General features: G+C 37.3%; 1 protein-coding gene across 1 annotated transcript in view; it reads left to right on the top strand.

Moving 5' to 3' along the window:
• znrf1 (zinc and ring finger 1) overlaps positions 1 to 21,221 on the top strand; it is a 34,981-nt gene that overhangs the window by 1,918 nt on the left and 11,842 nt on the right. Inside the window, exon 2 of the mRNA XM_084095724.1 lies at positions 18,673 to 18,768. Within this exon, the coding sequence (XP_083951850.1) occupies positions 18,673 to 18,768 (96 nt within the window). The remainder of the gene's footprint in view (positions 1 to 18,672; positions 18,769 to 21,221) is intronic.

Genomic DNA, 21,221 nt, shown 5'->3' with positions numbered 1-21,221 from the left:
CTCAGACTCTCTGAGAAAATGTTTTTAGATAAAAACTAAAAGAGCTGTCAAAGGTGATGGTGACGTTGAAGTCTTGGGGCCGTGGTGTAGTTCGTTTATAAGCCTACCTTTAGCTTTTTACTTCTGGCGACTGCATTTAGGCTTCAAAATTGACCAAAGTTGTGTTCATCTGTGAAAATTATTTTGATGGACAAAAAAGTATCATAATCTTTTGGTGATCACAAATCTTGTTTTGTTTTTCAATAATCCGAAAGCCTGTGGAAAATCCTATAGGGTTTTTGTCGAGGAAACCAGTGTGATGCTAACTGGCGAGTGACGACTCTATAGCAAAGACAACGATCCATCTTTAAACAAGCTTTAGAAAAAAGACAATAATATCCCTATTAGCACAAGTACATGTACATCTTGGAGACGTCTATTTGATGTCTGCATTTACATCTGCAAGATGTATTTTAGAGTGTTTGCTCATCTGCAATACGTCTCTAGGACGTTTCCTGTCAGATGTCATATAAACATTTACAAGATGTCTTTAAGATGTTTAAGGTGATTTAGAATGTATATAAAACTGACGTTTATCAGATGTTTTTACACAGCAGATGCTTTCCAGATTAACAGATTTATAGCAGACATCTCACAGACGTACCTGTGCTATACTTAGCCACATAATACATTATTTTAATTATATATTGTTATAATTCCACATATTCATAGATCATTCACACCTTTCTGTCCTTATTGTGCTCGAGATTATCTCACTTGACAAACTGAACAAACAACTGTTAGTCAGCAGAACTAAACGTAAGAGATGTGGACCTTTCACGAGCAAGATGTCTTTCTCATTCGTTTTGTTCAAGTTATCGAAATTTCTCATTCATTGCTGCTCTGAGCCTCGTTTAGACTAACAAATTGAACTCGTTCAGTGATGCGTAGGCTACATTCGTTTTAACCATTAGACAATGCTCCTTCACCACAAACTGTGAAATCATATTTATGCTATAGCAGTCCTTTAAGACAGGATAGTAGTCACTTGCATCTAAAGGAAGAGAAAGAAATATGAGTCAGTGCATGGAAGTGAACAAGAACGATTGATTCAGGACTTAAACACCACCACTGGGCTTGTCAAGGCCTGAGCCGCAGCGCTCTGATGTCTTCCAGCCTCAGTCCCTCGCTGCTCATTAAACAAGCCCCAAATGTGGCCTCCAGAGGAAACATGCCAGATGTAAACAATCTCACGCAGTTTTTCCCTTAAAGGTTATTTCACTGACAGCAAATGAGGTTCCCCTTATTGTCAGGGAACGTAGCTCATGTTAGCAGGTGAGGCGTTCAGCTCTGAATGTCATGGTGTGTGTGATTTGGCTTCTAAACAGTGATCACACACAGGTTGCCAGGTTGCTACTGTGAGTTAATGAATGTCACAGTGAACACCGGGGAGGTCAGGTGCCTTTCTAAAGGGTGGGGTTCAGGGATCACGAGGGGAAATTGTTCTTGGAAAATTACTGCCTGTTCCCCTGTGTTTGAAAGTAAGACTTAGTAAATAGGTATATGTTCATGTCAAGCGCTTAATGAAATGGGAATGACTCATCTGAAACGCTGACTTAAACATACCCACACATTACAGCCCAGTTCATCTATAATTTAAAACTGCATAAATGTGAAAACTTTTTTCCCTCTTTTAAAAGCATCATAAAAAAAGTGTAAATGTAAATATATATTTTTTAAAAATATATGTTTTTTTATATTATTGATTAAAACTGAGTATACCAAGTAACACCAATGACAGTATTTTTTTTTTTTTTGATATTGCCTTAAATGTAAATATCATATATTTTCTTGTTTCGATACTCGTTTATAATTTTATTTAACAACTAGTATGCCTTTCCTAGGTTTATTCCTCCGAAAAAGTGTAGTAATCTGTTTCAAAACATCGATCTGGTTGTTTGAGTTTAGGGCGGGACTATCTGTTAGACTGGCCAATCGTATGGAGGGAGTGTTCAGGAAACCTGTTTGACACTCATTGTTTTTGCAATTTTAGTGGCACAGAAACCCCATCTTTTGTTTAACAAAAGCACATTTAGGCCTATGTTTTGCAGTTTTGTTTGACTTTTCAGAAGAAACATTATTGTCATGGATTTGATACGTAGCCTAAACGGTAAGATTGTATAATCTGTAGAGCTATCAACCCCCTACAGGCTCCACAAAGCATGAATGAGGCTGGATTCAATCAGTGTCTTACAAGTTAATTCTGTTTATTCTCACTAGGCAAACAAAAGTTCTGTTTGTACCAGTGGCTGGCCTACTTGCAACATATCACATATAACTTCAAGCCTACTTGCTTTATTCATTTATCTCCTGTGTCAAACGTCATCCATGTTATTTACATTAACTTCATTACAGTGACCATCTTTGGTAATTGGAGTCAATCTTTCTTTCTTTCTTTCTTTCTTTCTTTCCTGGAAGATCCAGTTATTACATTTTGATTTAAAATAAAAGTCTGAGGTAAAAAAAAATAATTCATGAATTGTTCTTAATAAGATCATAGGATGAATTTGAATTGGGTGAATTTCCTTCTGAATTGTTATTGAAAATTGATTATATCAGTATGCATTGTCAATATAAAAATGGATTAAAATCTATGTAAAACAAACAATACCTATCTGAAACAGAAAGTTCTGCTAGTCTGTGCAAAACTCACTTCCACACCATACTAGGTTATCACTATGCTGTTGCTAGAATGATCTGAATGGTTGCTGGTGTTTTCTGGGTGGTTGCTAGGGTATTACTTTGATGTTCTGAATGGTTGCTAGTGTGTTCTGTCTGGTTGCTAGGGTATTGCTAGGACCTACCTAAGTTTATCTGATATTCTGATCCTAGGATATGATTTTTTTTATTGCCTGCCAGGAGAAAATTATAATTCTGATTGCTTATAAAAGAACTAGCACATCTCCCCTCAACAGACCACACGACTTGAGATGTCACTCATGTTCATATCACAAACAGTGTGGGACTGGTTATCTGGACTATAAGCATGAGCAATAGTAGTGATGGTTTCCTTACAAAGCACCTTTTGTTTAATTGCCTTTGTTTCAAGAGTAAGCACTGGTGATTTAAAGTTGACTAATGGACATTTGTTTATTAGAAAGTCATTGGAAGTTGTTCAGATTAAGTACGCTCATTGTGTTGATAACAGTGTTTAATTTCCAAAATTGTTTATTTGCTGATCTTTTTGTCGAAACTATGATTTCCATTCCATATGAATTCCCTGGTCAACTTATTGAGGCACTCACTCACCTGTTTGCTGCATGCAAGCAGATTAAAAGCAAAAGTAATCGCTCTACTAAAAGTGCTCTGTTTAATCATTATTGCTCAGCCATTAAAACTGAATAATCATTCACTGGCCTTCGCTCCTGCGTGTTTCCACCATATATATATTCACACCTGAGCTGATATCACAATGGAAGTCTTTAAGATGATATTTTAAGTCAACATAAATGTTTTACATTAATTGCAACCAAAATAGAGTTCTACGGTGCTGGTTTCAGTGGAAGTCTTTTAGGAATGTTGGGATTGTGGAACATCTGTGCTGATCTGTCTGGCAGCACGATTCAAGAAATGTAGGTCACTCTCTTATTTCTGCTTTTTCTTTGCCTCACTGGTCTCTCTCTCTCTCTTATCTCAGGGTGTAATACATTTATGCAAAGACACAGACGCACATACACTGCGCTGCATCTTACTGACACAAAAGGAAGACACAGAGGCCCTAAAACAAAATCAGACACGCACACCTGGTATTGTCCTCTGAATTAGGGAATTTCGGGTATGCTGAATTATTTAAAAGTATAATGTTTGGTGGGAAATATATATACACATATGTGTGTGTGTGTATATATATATATATATATATATATGTATATATTAGGGGTGTCGCAATATAATGGTATTGGCTATAACTGTAATATTTAAAATGAATAGTACGCATATGATAATAGATAATCTAGCGCCAGTATCTGGTTGACATCCCAACATACACTAGGTGGGCGCCTTAACGCTGGTTGCCACCTAAACACAAGCAGACACACCGTGCAGCTGCTACTACCTTCTAAGTTGTCGAACGGACAAGACACTCTATCCACACGCCAAGAAAATTAGTTCCCAGTGTGGACGTTTTTTGTATTCTGCGAAAATGACTCATCACATAGTCTGCAGGACTTGACGATCAACAGTGAGCGCAAAAGGGGGCAATACCACCAACCTCTGACTCCATTATCTTACAGATTTGGCCACTGTACAGAGAGTAAATTGCAATTATTTATCGAACCGCAATTAATATCGACCGCAAAGGGGGCACTCGTGAGCACCCTTCTAAAACCTAAAATGACAAATGAGAACTTCTACGGTCTCATGGACTTAACGGACACACACGCAGCAGCCATTGTAAGTCTACAAGAGTGCAAGGGCATATTTAGGCCCTTTCCCAAATGGCACACATATTCACTTTTGATCTTGTCACTGAAGCGAGCTCCGCATCAGACTTCTTCCCGACAGTCAAAGCGGCGTAACGTCACGAAAGTGCAGACTCGTTGGAACCACGAGTGCTTAGGGTGCCATTTGGGACAGGGCCAAACTCTCACATGTAATTTATGTTTCATACATACTCTACGTCGGAGTGCGCCCTCACGCATAATGTCCACAAGTGAGACTCGTAGGCGTAATAAAACTTATGACATTCCAGGAAATCCCTAATATGGACAAAGCCTGCATCCAAAATCGCATACTTCCCTACTATATAGTAGGCAAAAAACAGTACAATATTACTCAAAAGAGTAGGCAAAAAGTGGATGACCTACTCTGAAGTGTGCATATGATAGACACTTTACTATCCCATGAGGCCATGGGAGAGGATTTGTGAGTGGTGGAGAAATGACGCAACTGATGCTGGTAGGTAATGTGATAAGGCCAACATGGTGAATCCAGTACGTCCAGATTACATTCATACTATATAGAACATACTTTTTTAGCGGTCGTGAAGTTATTACTTATTCAAAATAAGCACCTCCTCAAGAGAGTATGCGATTTCAGATGCAGCCATCCAGCTGTCGCTATAGCTGAATAAACTGCAAATAGAGACATTTGGACTGATTCAACATAAAGAGAATAAACACATAATTGCGACAGTATATGGTTTATCTGTTCTTCAAGCCATCTCAGGTATTTTCAAAAGGATAATGTATATTAAATTAGTAGGTTGTGTCATTATACTCGACTCAAATGTTGAATCAAGTTTTGATTGCACTGAACTTCTACACATATCACCTTCTTAGTGCGTATGGATCAGTGTACACTGCGTAGGGCCCCTATGAATCGGAACGCAGCTACACACTGCAAAGTTGAAGGAGGTCGGCTGTTGCTGTGACAACCCTGTCGCTTGCCACCGCTGTTTTCAGTCTGCAGTCTAACATGCGGCCTCAACAAGCCTGCCACCCCCACAACACTCATTTCATCGAGACCCAGAGGGAGGGAGAGAGAGAGATGGAGCGCCAGAAAGACATTTTCCCCCTGCCCCGTTACTCACACTTCCTGCATGTAGTGAATGACAGCTGCCAGAGCTCCTTCAATGGAGGAGCCGCTAGTGCAAACGACTGGCCAATTAGCAGCGCCTAGCAGACAGCGAGAGGCCATGACAACAGTTTCCATGGAGCGGGGACCAAACCTTGCCATTATACAGCGGAGACCGGCTAAAGATAAACCTGTGACAAGCACAAGTGTGACTTGTGTCACCCCAGGGACCTTTGCGATGTAGTTTTACAATGGTTGCTTCGGTTTTCACCATTGTGTTCTCACTTCCTTGTCTTTTGAGACCTTACACATTGTTATGTGATTGTCACGCACTATCGACGGGAAAAATATACCCCGTCTTTTCTCTCAAAGGCCAAAACAACATCCTGTAATCAGGAAGTTTACAGAGGAAAACAGTATGTCTGCATCTATAACCACACACACACACACACATAAACACACTGGCAGACACTCCTCTCCCTCTCCATGTCATTACCTCCCTCTCATTCTGCTGTTGCCATGGAAACAGCTGTTCTTTTCTCACTGAAGGTAATAAGTTGAAACTAGTTGAGGAGAGTTCGTTCTGATGTCATGTGAACACGGTTACGTCCATGTATGGGCATCCTGGCCGTTCCATTCAGGAGCGATTCAGATGACCGCCGCCGCTGGTGTCGAGACACAATAAGCCTCCTCGCAAACAGCATTCTTTGAGAGCTGATAAGCAGCGAAAACAACATGAAATATTGATTTGTTTTTGTTGCCGCTTTCTATCTCTTTCATGCACTATATCTCTCTGCACTTTGCATTTAAATGCTTTGTGTGCTCATCTGTGTCTTTTAACCTTGTTATGTTCGGAGCAGTGTATTAGGCCTATGTAGTGACAGATCAATAAATCTGAGATTATTTTCATTCTGGGATAACAAGTATCTGCTTGACCGATTGACATTGTTAGTTCTCTCTTGGTCATTTCCAAAATCTGTAATTATTTTGGAATCATTTTGGATGTTGGTGTGCTGGTCCCAACCTAACTAGCTTTACCAGCAATATATACACACATATTATTAATATTTTAATAAAACTGATAAATGTCATCTTTAGCAATGTTTATCATTTATTTGATCAAAAATACAGTGAAAACCTGTATAGCCGTTTTCTATTTTAACATATTTTAAAATATCATTTATATCTGTGATGGTAAAGCTGAATATTTAGCATTACTCCAGTCTTCAGTGTCACATGATCCTTCAGAAATCATTGATTTGCTGCTCAAGAAAATGTTGAAAACAGTTATGCTGCTGATGATATACTTCTGTATCGGCCATAATTTTAATATCAACGCATCCCTAGTAATCTCACGTGTCATTTCTTGAGCTTCAGAAGAGATTTCAACAATCTCAAACTGTACTCAGATTTGCCAAGATACCAATCATAATATCAGTCTGCAATCAGTAAGATTTCAAGCATTTCTCATCACATTCTTCCGGGACCACGTGATCAGATCTGTGGTATTCACTATTATTTTATAGTTCAGTCCTTTCTTTCTATAATTAATTAATTTCTGCTAATATGTAAAATATCTTAGCTGAAACATGTGAGATGGAGTCGACATAATGAAACAACTGTGAAGCTGTGAAAGAGCAACCGGTGAGCAATAAAAATATCCTCTGTGACTGTATGGTATATAAACACTTAAAATTGATGTGTTTGTGTATAACCGACAAAGTGATATGGAGGTACTTGCGCACAAACACACTTGCGCTGAATAAGCTAATACACAACGCCCTCGCAACTAGTGACAGGGAATGCCCTTGACTCGTCTGCTCTCGAATCCGAGGCTTCAAACAGCAAAGCTGCTTGTTGTGAGGCGGCATGCAGACACAGGAATACTGTCCTGATGGGCACTGCTTTAAAGGAAGCTGTCACGCTGTCTTCTCACTCTCTCGCTCTCTTCCCTCCTTCGACAGTGCTGTGTCACCATGTTTACGTCCTTGTCTCGCTCTTCTCCTGCACTCCTCCTTTCCCTCTGCTCTTTCCTTTCAGAGTGTTAGACTAATAAATCATTATGCCATTGATGAAAGTGATATACAGTGTAAACCAACCGGCAAATTACAAAATACCATGTACTGTCTCATAATTGCAGAATCGAGTAATTGTGCATAAATTAACAATATATTCTACATGTTACCGTGACGTGAGGCCGATTATTCATTGGTCTGAACTTCAGAGTTAAAAAAGTCCAGTTTTTAAAAATTTGTGAGTAAATTTGTTCTAAATATTGCATAAAATAATTTTTTTTATCATTTTATTTATCTAGGTAGTTGACATAAGAGAAAAATGTAAATTGTATATGCTTTGACTAGTCTACATGCTCTATGATATAAAACATTTCATATATATATATATATATATATATATATATATATATATATATATATCCTTACATGATTAGTTTATATCTGTTTTTCAAAATCTATATATACTTCATATATATATACATATAGGTCTATACATTATGTTTATCCATTTATGATATAATATATTGCATATATATATATGCAATAAGTGTCTGTGTGTGTGTATACATATATACACGTGTGTGTGTGTATGAATGTATTTTTATATATGTATATATATATATATGTATATATATATATATATATATATATATATATACAGTATATATACACATTTTATATTTACAAACTTTTATGTTAGATGCGATTTATCACGAATAATCATGCTAATACTATGTATATATACAGTATGTACATGTACCCTACTGTATATCATGTCTATCTTTTGTCTGTCTGTCTATTTATAATTTGTGATAATAAATATTATATATATCCCTAATATAAATCCCTAATTTATTAATAAATGCTAGGTTCCTTTTTGCACAAATTATGTATATCTACTTTTTATAATATAATATGTGGCAATTATACTGTTTACCACTAATAACTATGGGCACACATGTAGTATCTCTAAAAAAAGAATTATAGTGACGTCTTAGGCTGGTAAATCCCACTTTAAACATTACATCATAAAAGGTAATTTCTGAATATAGTTTCTATTGTTTGTTCTACTGTTTACACAATGAATGTAGCTGTTATGATAACTTCCACTGCCTACTGAACACTGTTTAAATGGAATTTAAACTTTTTTTAATTTTTTTATGTGGTTCAGATAACATAATATTTTGAGTTTCTGTTGATTAAACCAATCTTCTTCATTTTATTAACTCCATTTTTTAATTTCAATGAACTTAAAATGTTAAGGAAACCTGGTTGCATACTTTTTTAAGTTAAACCAACAATAATTTTTTACAGTGTTCTTTCTGTTTGCTGTCAGAGTCATTGCAAGATGTACAACGACATAAACCTCACCTAAGAAGAGCAGACAATGGAGTTCTGCCATTGTATTGGTGCACATGTGCGTCGGCTGTATCCCTTTTTCTAAACCCAATTGAAGGTCAGGCTGGGAGAAATTAGCTCTGCTTGTCAAGCTTTAACCGAAAAGGGGGAATTTTAATAGCAACGAGACATTAAACACCAATCTCTCTGACTTCAGCGTTAGAGATGGTTCACCATGTCCCCAGAGTAGTTATATATTTTACAGATCAATATTTTTTTAATGAAAGAGGCTGGCGAGTGAAACCGAGCTTTAAAGTTCTGCAAGCAGTGATGGATGTGTGTACCGTGCTAAGCTGCAGTGTGTTATGACAAATGAACGGTCACAGGAAGTCACTATCTTCTGGGCAGTTTCTAGTCAGTCCTGAAGGCGCTTAACACCTTTTAATGGTTTGACCTGTTTTTGTGTGTGGTTTTCTGCTGAGTCATGCAGTGTTTCCTGCTTGTACAAAGGCCTATCTGTCTTTACAAGTGGCTATCGTTCCTTTAATCACTTCTGCTTGAAATATCATGACATATTCTTATTTGCTTGATGTCAGAGCACTCTGAAAGTAACATTCAAGCAGGCCGCAAGTCACACAGTGTATTTATTAAGACACTGTATGAATAGTCTCAAACAGTTTGTCAGTCGCGCATTGGGTTCTCTCGGCAATGCAGTTCTGTGATGTAATCATCGAGTCCTTTAGAGAGTCATGCTGATTGATTAAGCATCGCTGGTGTCTGTTAATGCCCTCACTGTAATCAACCATTTTGTTTAAATACTGTTTAGGAAACACTGAACCTTTCAGGCCACCCTGTTAGGAGACACAGATCAATACTTTGATTGAGAGTTGACTAGGGTTAATATAAAAAATGAAAACAAATGTACATGTACATACATGTATTTATAAATGTATATATGTACAGTTGTAATCGAAATTATTCAACCCCCATTGCAAAACAGGTTTATTGGCTAAATTTATAGACTTTCAGCTGTTTGCAATAAACATATAAAACAATAGTAATTGAAATAGCTCAACACAACAAATGTTTCAAGTGGTTTCCCCAAATTCAACTGAAAATGCAACTTCCACAGTCTCAAAATTATTCAACCCCCTGAATAGAATCCCTCACATCAGCACAAATCTGCAAAACAGGTGTTGTCTCAAGCAACTTCATTAAGGGCTTCATTAGTTGCACCAGGTGGGCTTGAGCTAGAACACATGAAATGTCTGAACTGGCTTGGTTTGTTGAGTGTCACGTTTGACTGCATGTTGGTCCAAATATGGTCAAAAGAATGGTCCAAAAAGTTAAGAGAAGATATCATCGCCCTTCACAAACAAGGAACAGGATACAAAAAGATAGCAAAAGAACTAAATGTTCCCAGAGAAACCGTTGGAAGCATAGTTCGCAAGTTCAAAGTTAAGGGTACAGTGGTTACACCTGGACGGGGCCGAAAAAGGAAGCTTCGGCCCTATGGATCAGCGGTATGTCCGGAGGAAGAAGAATGAAGCATATGCTGAAAAGAGTGATGCTCTGGGGCTGCTTTGCATCCTCTGGCACTGTAAACCTGCAGTGTGTGGAAGGCAAGATGAATCCACTCAAGTATCAGGAAATCCTTGGAGAAAACGTCATGCCGTCAGTGAGGAAGCTGAAGCTTGGCCGTCATTGGACCTTCCAACAGGACAATGATCCCAAGCATACCTCAAATTCCACCAAGTCTTGGTTGCAGAAGAAGTCCTGGAAGATTCTACAATGGCCATCACAGTCACCTGACTAGAAAATCTCTGGTGGGATTTGAAGGCGGTTTCAGCACCCAAGAATATTACTGAACTGGAGGCCAATGTTCATGAGGAATGGTCTATGATTCCTCAGAAACGCTGCCAGAAGCTGGTGTCTGGTTTTAAATCTCATTTGCAGCAGGTCATAACAGCAAAAGGATGTTCTACTAAGTAGCCTACTAAAGATGCTTGCCATGAAGGGGTTGAATAATTTTGAGTCTGTCATTAAAAGTCATTAAAAGTTGCATTTTCATTTGATTTAAGGGAAACCACTTGAAACATTTGTAGTGTTGAGCTATTTCAATTACTTTTGTTTGATTTGTTCATTCATTGCAAACAGCTAAAAGTCTGTAAATTTGATAAAACTGTTTTGCAATAGGGGTTGAATAACATTGATTACAACTGTACATATACATACATTCACAAACATGCTTTTTTATTTTAGTTTAAGTTTGTCTTTTTTCTTCTTTGTTTTTTTTTTTTCATAATTTTTATAATTCATTTTAAAATAATTTCTTCCCATTATGTATCACTTTGGGTTTGGATTTTTTATTTTGTCACAAAATGTAACTATTTTATCTCCCAACTCTTTATGTAAAGTTGGATATATTAGAACGTCCAACTTTATGCGCATAAATTATAATTGCGTAGAGCGATATATAATATATGGCATATCTCAACTGCTTGATTGATAAGGCATAGATATTAAGATATTATGAACATTAACATCATGATTTTCTGTAAAGCTGCTTTGGAACAATGTGTATTGTGAAAAGCGCTATACAAATTGTAATTTGACTTGACTTGATCCATTTCACAAATTATTTGATTAATCAAATGAATCATTTAATGATTTGTTCCCTGAATTTGGAGTGATTTGGTTGTTGAGTTTAATTCACTGACTCACTCTCAAGTTTTCTTTAATTTTCTGAAATTCTACACACAGTACTATAATGCTAGAATTTAATAAAATGATATATATGACTTGGTGACACATTTAATTGACATCTAAAAGAACCAATCACAGTTCACTTTTTGTAAAAAAAAAAAGATTTTGAATTAGTTTTTTATTATTGTTTTATTTTAAAATATAATTGAATGCATTCCCAAGATGACTGGACACTTTGTAGAATTAAATGTAACATAGTGAAGTCATGTGACTAAATATATTTATCACTGATAGCAAATGTTTATCATTGTATATTGCGTACTATTTTACATATTGAAGAATTTTTGAATTTAAAAAAGCAGTACGCTAGAAGATTTTTAGTTGTCTTTGTTTTTGAATTGCTTCCGTAAATGTTTACTTTTGCTTGCTTTTCTTTGACTTGACATGCTGAAAAAGGTCCCATGTTTACAATTTCGAAGAGAAAATAGTATTTTGTACAGCGCAACATGTCTTTGAGTCTTGGGAATTTTGGTTTGCAGAGTTTAGAGTCTTGGCATGAGCGTCTGTATACATATTTGACTTCATCTTTGGCCGTGGGAAACGGAGCAAGAACTAAATGCAGAGGTATCATCAAAAATGCATGGAGATGAGACGGAGCAGTCAGCTCTGCTTGAAGAACACGTCAGCTCAGAGGAAGAGAGCCAGGGGACACTTTAACAGATGCGGAGCGTAATGACTCAATTTCAGATATGTGCAGATGCTCTCTGAGTCTCAAGCCTGGATTGTTTTTATGATGCTGATTGGTGCTGCAAGTGTAGTGAACAACTTTGATATAAAAATAACTTTATAAGTTATTTAATCAGGGTTGGAGCTTAATTCTAGCGCTATGTCAGCCAACTCACGCTTATAGCTTCATTATAAATAAACATTACTTTGATTATATATCTGCAGAAAGGTTTATTGAAATGATATTATATGTTAGATTATCAAAGGTTTACTCACCACGCTAGCACGAAGTTCTTCTGGTCTTCTGGCAATAAGCAGCACAAAAAGTCCACCTGGTGTCCTCACTAGATGTCGCAGCTAGTGCGCATGTCTTGAACTCATATAGCAGAAATAATGTTAAAGTTTCCTTAACCATTTTAAGCTTGTTTTATTATTTGAATGAATCATTAATTTACAAATTCCGTTAGTTAAGAAAAAAGAGAATGTGGGGAAAAAATATTAAAAAATACACTAATAAATACCTGTAGACCAAACACGTGATGCGCATGTGCACGCCATCGGCGTTTTCGCAGGTTTGTGGTTTTGAGGTTTGCGCAGAGATAACCTTTTCTCAAAAAAAAAATTCAAGGCTTGCACCTTGGAATCTATTTCAGGGTTTGCGTTCTCGAGCCACCAGCCACTGTTTTGTGCGGATGAGTGGGCCGGAGCACGTTGAGTGTTTTCTGTTAGAACGGTGTCGTGTTCGCGGCCCCTAAGTTAATAACTAATGATCTTTGCAACAAATTGAATCAGTCGATCAAAACTAACTTTAGCTGGACAGTAACTTTATTCTAGAGCTGCTGTAAAGCCAAAACAATCTCTGTTACTGTAATTTCCCACTGTAAAGCTGCTTTGAAACAATCTATATTGTTAAAAGCGCTATATAAATGAAGGTGACTTGACTAATAAATAACAATGTTGACAGGGAAAGGATATTAAGCTTAAGGGTCACTGCTACATACAATTTCCCTACATTGTAAATGGAGACCCACCCCCAGCACTCAACCTAAACTGGGCCGGGTCTGTATGGCCATATCTCATCCAAAATCAGACCAGCCCTTATGGTCCGTAATCAGGCTGAATGTGGCTAAATGTGCCTTGCCTCAGCACAAATCGGGCCAAATCCCCACATCCAAAGCCTAGCCAAATCTGGCAACCATTACTGGGCCAGAGCTAGCTCACTTTTGGTGAGCCGCTGCCAGAACATGGCCGATTGAGCCGACACTCAGCCGCAATTGGCCCGATTGGGCTGGCTACCTGGGGTCTTTTTGACCATTAGCTGTCCCCCTTGACCAACAGTGGCAATTAACCCACAGACAGAAAGTTCCAAACGCTCAGTCTCCCATTAATGTCCAGGCTTGAGCCAGAGCTCATTAAGACCAACAGAGTGTCTAATTAAGCCACGCACTGTGAGAGCAAGCAGCTGGTCTTCCCAGCAGCCTTTAGGATTGCACTGACTGAGGGGCCCATCGCTCTATTCCAGCCTTTTTACATAAACTCTTGCCCTCATCAGAATCCCAACATTATTTAAAAGGTTCAAGCCATGATGCCTAGCTTCTGAACTTCATATTTTAAGTGATAGTTTACTCAGTTCTAAGCAGGATGCTAAACAGGATGCTAATGTACCATAAAAGTAGTCCATGATTTGTGCACTATATTTAAGTCTTCTGAAGTCATACAATAGCTATGGAACAAACTGAAATTTGTGCCACTGAAAATCTTCCCTACTGAGTTTTTCTACTTTGTGCATCTTTAAATGTGCATGTGGTAAAACAAAAATTCAACAGACATCAGATTCAGTTCACAAAACCCGTTTGAATGATTCATTCACTCATTGGACTGATTTGATTCTTGAGTTCAATATACCGACTCAATGAATCAGTCTCAGGGTTTTAGCTCACTGGAAGAAGATTGTCAGTGAAAAATGACTTTAGTTTTGGTCTGTTTCTCACACAAAGCAATTTTTTTACTTCTGAAAACTTGAATAATAGTCAAATGGACCACTTGCTTTTGCATCCATTTCAAAGCTTGAAAGCTCCAGTCCCCATTCGTTGCAATTACATGAAAAGCAGCAATCAGGACAAAATTCTAAATTCCTCATTTCGTGTTCCACAGATCAAAGAAAGTCATTCGGGTTCGGAATGACATGAAGATGAGATTATACTTAAAGATTTTTGACATGAAAAGCAAAACCTTTGTTGCTCTTGGAGATGAACCAACAATCCACTTGGACAAGGTCAGCTGAGGTAATTTACAAATAAGTTTAATAAGTCTAATGACTTGATCTCATAAGCTCATTTTCATTATGGCCGGTTTGGCATGAAAGACGTCTGGTCTGTTTGTTGCTGCGGTGAGCTGCTGTTGATATTTTCGGCGCTATGCGATATTTGTGGTAGTAGAGACAGTTGGCCTCTCTCGCATGTGCGACTCGAGTTCTCTGTGTTGACAGATGGAACCCCGTCGCCCCCCTTTTGTAGCTTTGTTTCAGTGAATCACACCTCATAGGAGATGGGACATCCCTGTCTGAGATTTCCACACCTCCGTTTTCCACTTCAGTCTTCTTTCCATCGCTCTTTCTCTCTCTCTCTCTCCATCTGTCCCCAAGGAATGCCTGAAAATAGCAGCCTAGGGAAAACTGGGTCAGGCATCATCATGGGTTCCTGGGGTGGGATTTAGAGGTTGGGGTGTGCGCTAAAGTGAAGACGCACTCTAGAGCAGGGGCGGTTCTAGACCGCTTTTAGGGGGCTTTAGTCACTCTGTCTGTCGTCTCAACGCCCCTAAAACTATAATCACCTGTCTGAAAGATCAGGCCAGTATTGCTTCAAGTAAGTTTATAATTTTCACGTGTTTTTAAGTCTTATCAGTTTAAACGTTCAAGTGATTTTAAGCCATTTAAGCACAAGATGCCATAAAAAGTCATTTAATTCGTTACTTGCGTGCTGTGAGCTGTGCGCGCACACAGAAAGCCGCCTCTCAGACACACAAAATTCTTATTATAGTATTAGCATTAGCTAGTTTTAGCTTTTGCTGTGATCCGACCAGGCCAGAAGAAAAATTCATATTTTAGTTTTTTATCTAGTTAAAAGTAATACTTGTTTATAATAATGATATAATGACAGGCAAACAGTAGCCTAAACGTATACCAATTTGAACTGTACTGCTGAAAGACTGGTATATTATATAATTTATAAAGTGTTTATATTGACTTGGTACCAGTACTGGGTACTTTTGACTTATTATATATACTGTATATAGTAATATAGTGGTGCCAATTTACAAAGAGGCACCACTTAGGAAATGGTCTCTTGCTACACATTCCCACTAGAACCGTCACTGCTCTAGAGCATGGTTCACCAATCTCGGTCCTGGAGGGCCGCTGTCCTGCAGAGTTTAGCTCCAACCCCAATTAAACACCTGAACCAGCTAATCAAGGTCTCACTAGGCATACTAGAAACTTTCAAACAGGTGTGTTGGAGCTGGTTGGAGCTAAACTCTGCAGGGACAGCGACCCTCCAGGACCGAGATTGGTGAACCCTGCTCTAGAGTTAGGGGTGGAGAGTATCGAACGTGGGTTATATTGACAGATGGGACTGTCTTCAGCCCTACATTAACTTTGTGCCGTGTTTTTACTGACTTTGCATTTTGGCTCTGGTTGGATTCTTATTCTGTCTCACTTTTTTCTGGCATGGCTTTTGTTCATTAGACTGTCTGCACCTGCTTTCTTTTACTGAAGTTCACCCAAAATGATTTTTTTTCATCTCTTACTCACCCTTATGTTGTTCCAAACTCATTTGCTGTTTTTTCTTCCAACACAAGAGTAGACACTTTTGAAGAAACTTTTCCCATCAGGATAGTAAATCTAATTTTTGCTTGACCTGGCAACATTTTTTAACATTTAACATTAACATTTGCACCAAAACTGGGAATCATACTATTATGTCACTCCATATCTTCATAAACATGCTTGGCATATAATGCAAAGCATTACTTATTGATTTGTGCTTTTCAGTACATTCCTACTGATGATTCCAAGACTATTTTTCCAAGACCAAGTCTTTTCATCAAAACAGGCTTGAATAATTAAAGACAGAATTTTTCTAATTGGATGAACTGTAATGCTATTGCTTTTTTCTACCTCATTTAAAACAGAAATATCAGCAAAATTCTGAAGTTAACCAGAGATCTTATCCAGCTTAATTTTTATGCTGCTCCCACAGGGCAAACAACCTGTCTTCACCCTAAATAATTATCAACATAAGCACTGAAATGGTGTAAAACTTCCATTAATTAGATTTAGAATTACAATGCCCCTCTCAAACCACGGCTCCACATCTTGAACAAAGAGAGATTCTCTCGGCGGAAATCCAATCAGGTTCAGGACTTCTAAAAATCCACCCTCCAGGCAATTAGGAAACGGCCTCCTCTTCAGTCCTCTTTCCTAAACTCGAGAATACTGCATGCAACTTGTAGTATCCACCAGGGAGTTGTACAGTTTTGAGCCTTTTCTGCAAGGTCAGGCCCTCATGTACAGTACAGTTTCAAAACCACACCTGCACCTTCTCCAATAAAAGCCCCCAAACTCACCAGCCTGCTTTTTATAAGCCACGCTGACGTGGCAAGTTTTCAAATAGTTGGTGAACGTGAATTCATTCATCAAAGTCTGGTAAGGAACAACACCTTTGCTTGCCACTTCTCACCCTAGAGTTCAGTGCACTGAGAAACGTTGACACGAATCTTGCGAAAAGGCCCGTAGGCTTTGCTGTCTGTTCAAAACAAGGACTTTGGGCATCACGATGGGATGTACGGTGCCAAACAGAGCCTCAATGACCTGCCGCTGCGTCTGTGTTTATGAAGGACACAGCCCGGCTCAGTGGGATGAGATTCAATGTGTGAATGGCTCTCTCTTTCTATCTTCCCCTCTGGGCGTTCGGTTGATGTCAGAGGGACAGGATGTTAGCCGATGCTCCCTTTGGTTGTTGATTTGATGCTAGTGTTGCGCTTTATCGCATAATGGTAATGGACTAGTCAGGGCTTCCGACTATAGTTACATTTCGTGACCATTTTTACTGTTGATCTGTATAGAGGTCTACAAAATGTGACAACAAAAATGCTTTTTTCTGGATTATTTTATACTATTAAAGCATATTATATTACTCTAAACTGCATGGACATTGCAATACAAAACATATATCTGAAGGCAAATGTAAATATTTTTAAATATAATATAAATATCTGTATCATATCAGCCGATATTTATTCATTTATCGCCATTGGTCGCTGTTAAATATCTAATTGTGCAATACTCATTTCCAATAATTTTACATTTAGATGACCTGACTGGTAAACATAATAATAATTAAATAACAAAAATTTGATATCCATTTTTTATACTGTAGATTATTATGTTGTGAAGCCTACATTTCTCAGCATTTTTATTTTTAATTTACACTACCATTCATATGTTGTTGTTTTTAAGAAAGTAATGCTTTTATTCATCAAGGATGCATTAAAATGAAGTTAACAGTTTTTAATGTTACAAAAAATCTATTTCAAACAAATGCTGTTTTTGAATTTTCTACTTATGAGAGAAAAAAATGGTTTTCACAAAAATATTAAGCAGCACAACTGTTTTCAACATTGATAATAATAAGAAATGTTTCTTAAGCAGCAAACCAATGATTTCTGAAGGATCATGTGAAACTGAAGACTTGAGTAATGATGCTGAAACATTACATTTGAAAATATATACAAAAAAAAAAAAAAATTGTAATTATTTTAAATTGTAAATATTTCATAATTTTACAGGTTTAATGTTTGTTTTTGTTTTTTTTAATAAATGCATCCTTGGTGAGCATAAGGGTCTTCTATCAAAAAAAAAAAAATTGTAATTACCAACCCACAAACCTTTGAACAGTGGTATATGATGGCACTGCTCTCATATATGCTAGTCTAAAACTCTTAGGATGCAGGTAAGGTATGTGGAACTAATCCCAGGCTAAGGAAAATGAATGTTTGTTTGCCGATACCAGCCTAACATGAGCATTTTGTAGCCGCCGATGTCATAATGACATTGGTGAACAAGTGACATTGATGTATGTGTTTGTAAAGTGTAAGTTTAAGTTAAAAAAGCTTTGTGTCAACAAAGTGAGCTAATGCGTTTGCAGCAGGCCGATAGGAACACAACATGTTGCGCAGGATTATGGCATTGGCAGTCATCAGACTGCTGCATCACTGTCACAGCTGATTCTTGACGGTTCAAGAGTTCTGACGATGCCGTTTCCTCTTTCCTCTCCAGGATTTAAGTGTCCTGTCTGCTCCAAATCAGTGGCATCCAATGAGATGGAGGTTCACTTCATCATGTGTCTGAGCAAGCCCCGCCTCTCCTACAACGGTAAGACACGCCCTCCTGTTATTCCTGCACATTTTACTGCTCAATAACTTATCTCTATTCTCGATAACTATCTACTCCACTACTCTCCTCCTTTTTGTGTGTCGTTGTATCAGTTTATCCTTTCGTTCTCTATTTCATTCTTGTTTGATTCCATTCTGGGGCTGAAAAGAGTCTGTGAACCGTGGATGGACCCCTTGGTCGGTCTCTCTCTCTTTTTCTGTTTTGCCGTGGGAAACCAAGGTTGCCACTGTATATGACATTTGTCATCCATTTTTCCTCGCTTTGCTTTTTTTTTCTTCCTCCATCATTCTTATTTGCAGTTTCAACTAATCTAATAGGCTGTCAAATTACAGTCATTTTTTTCACAATATTCCTCTGTTGATTTTTATTCCAGCTATGTTTGATGTTACTGCTCATATTATCTTAATTTGCATCACATTTAAGTTCTGTAATATGATGGATATCCGAGTAAAACCAAATGATATTTGATTTTTTTCCCATTGGGTTTTCATTGAATCGATGAATGCAAATTCATCAGTCATGCAAAAGTTAAATGTTAGGCTATATTATTAAATATTAATATTATTTTTCCCATGGTTACATCAGATAAAAGCTTGTTTCAGAAACAGAAAACATTTTTTATATAAATTATATGAACAATTTTCTTATTTAGAATAATGTTCAATTAAACCAGCAATTTTTTAATTAGGAATGAGGTCAGCTTTGATTACATTTTATCTTTTATGTTTTGGTTAATTAATTGAAAGTCTTAAGTTCAAATGGGCTGACTTGTAACATATAATATGTAATATTAAATGTGTGTGTGTGTGTGTGTGTGTGTGTGTGTGTGTGTGTGTGTGTGTGTGTGTGTGTGTGTGTATGTATATATATATAATCTTAACAAATCAATTCTATAATTTTTTTTATCTTGTCTTATCAAAATCTAAACCTTTTGTCTTATATAAAAATCTTCTTTTTTTTAAATTTTTATGTTTTAATCAATTGTATTTAATTAAATTTTTCTATTATCTTAATATTAAAATTAAAATATTTTGTATTATTTTTTATCTAAATTCGTTTAAAAAGAATCCTATCATTTCAAGAAGATGCGATGGCGATACATTGACAAGCAACACTAGCTCACTATTGATTCTGTGAGCTTTTGGATCAGTCTGTCAAGTGCAGCTTTGCAGGAAGGTGGCACACATGACACAGCTCTAGTGACCCGATGACATTGGTCTCTGCTTGTAACAGCTGTGTTGGGTTGGATGGACGTCCGACTGAGGGACAGCTGTCCAGCTCAGCTTGAGCTAAAGGTGACCAGCAGTGATGCATCTGGTTGTTACCGGTGTGAGATCATCTTTCTTCACAAAAACTTTTGTATGTTTTTAATATATTAATTTAATTCCTTTTGGTTAAGCATTTTGTCAGTAATTAATTGACAAAAAGTAAATTAAAACCTCTAAAGTAAATTAATACAGGTTATTAGGGTTGTCAAACGTACCGGTTTCAGTCGGCACTAAAAGAAGTTGACAGTACCAGCATTTCCGCAGTATAGGCTACCTATAGTACCGAGTATATTCGGTAACCGCTGGTTGCTTTCAAACACTCTCGTTCCTGTTTGTTTGAGCGCTCTCTGAGCGTCAAAGTTTAGTTTAGATATTATTTTTTTGTCTATATTTAGATAATATTTTTTGTCTATTTAGTTTTTGTTATTTTAGTACAACGTAGCCTAAATGAAATGAAAATGATAAATGTTGTCTTGGCAACTAGCTGAAATAAAATAAGTTTACTTTTTATATATATATATTTTTTCATTTTTTATTTCAGCCTATTTTATTTGAAGAAATTATACATTTTTTATGGTTTTAGTTTTAGCTAACAATAATAACCATGTGTAAACACGAAATAACTCTTGCTTTTCTTGCATGTTAATTTGTTTTTCTTCTATTTAATACCTTGTTTTATTATTTTGTCACTTTCTGACCCCACCATGTTCAAGTTAGTGACATTAACACTCTAGAACACACTGCAGCTAATCTTATTTCCCACAATGCACTCTGTCCCATTGTCAACTGCAGCCAGTGACAGTCACACGTCAGCAGATCTGCTCACTGTAAAACCCGCTCTCTATGAATGCAGTATGTACACTTTGCTCGCCTTTTGACGCTACGGTTTGTGCCCGCCAGCCCTTCATTTCTCTATGAACTCTAATCCACCCCAGTTTGTATTGATCCAGGCTGGGAAATAACCCTGACTAATGCTAGATGTAACATTGGACTAACCCTGAACTAATACATGTTTTACCTTTAGATGGGATGGTATTAGAGTTGAGGGTATTTCCTGTACTAGGAGATGGCAAAATGTTTGATGTTCAGCATGATTTTCAGAGTTTTTCTGAGCTTGCAGTCACAAAATAAGTGCTCAATAATTTTTTTGACTGATTCACTGTG

This window comes from Abramis brama, assembly GCF_963993115.1.
Source record: "Abramis brama genome assembly, chromosome: 20".
Lineage (NCBI taxonomy): Eukaryota > Metazoa > Chordata > Actinopteri > Cypriniformes > Leuciscidae > Abramis > Abramis brama.
Note: the sequence above shows the minus strand (reverse complement) of the source record. Positions and strands in the feature narration are given on the sequence as shown.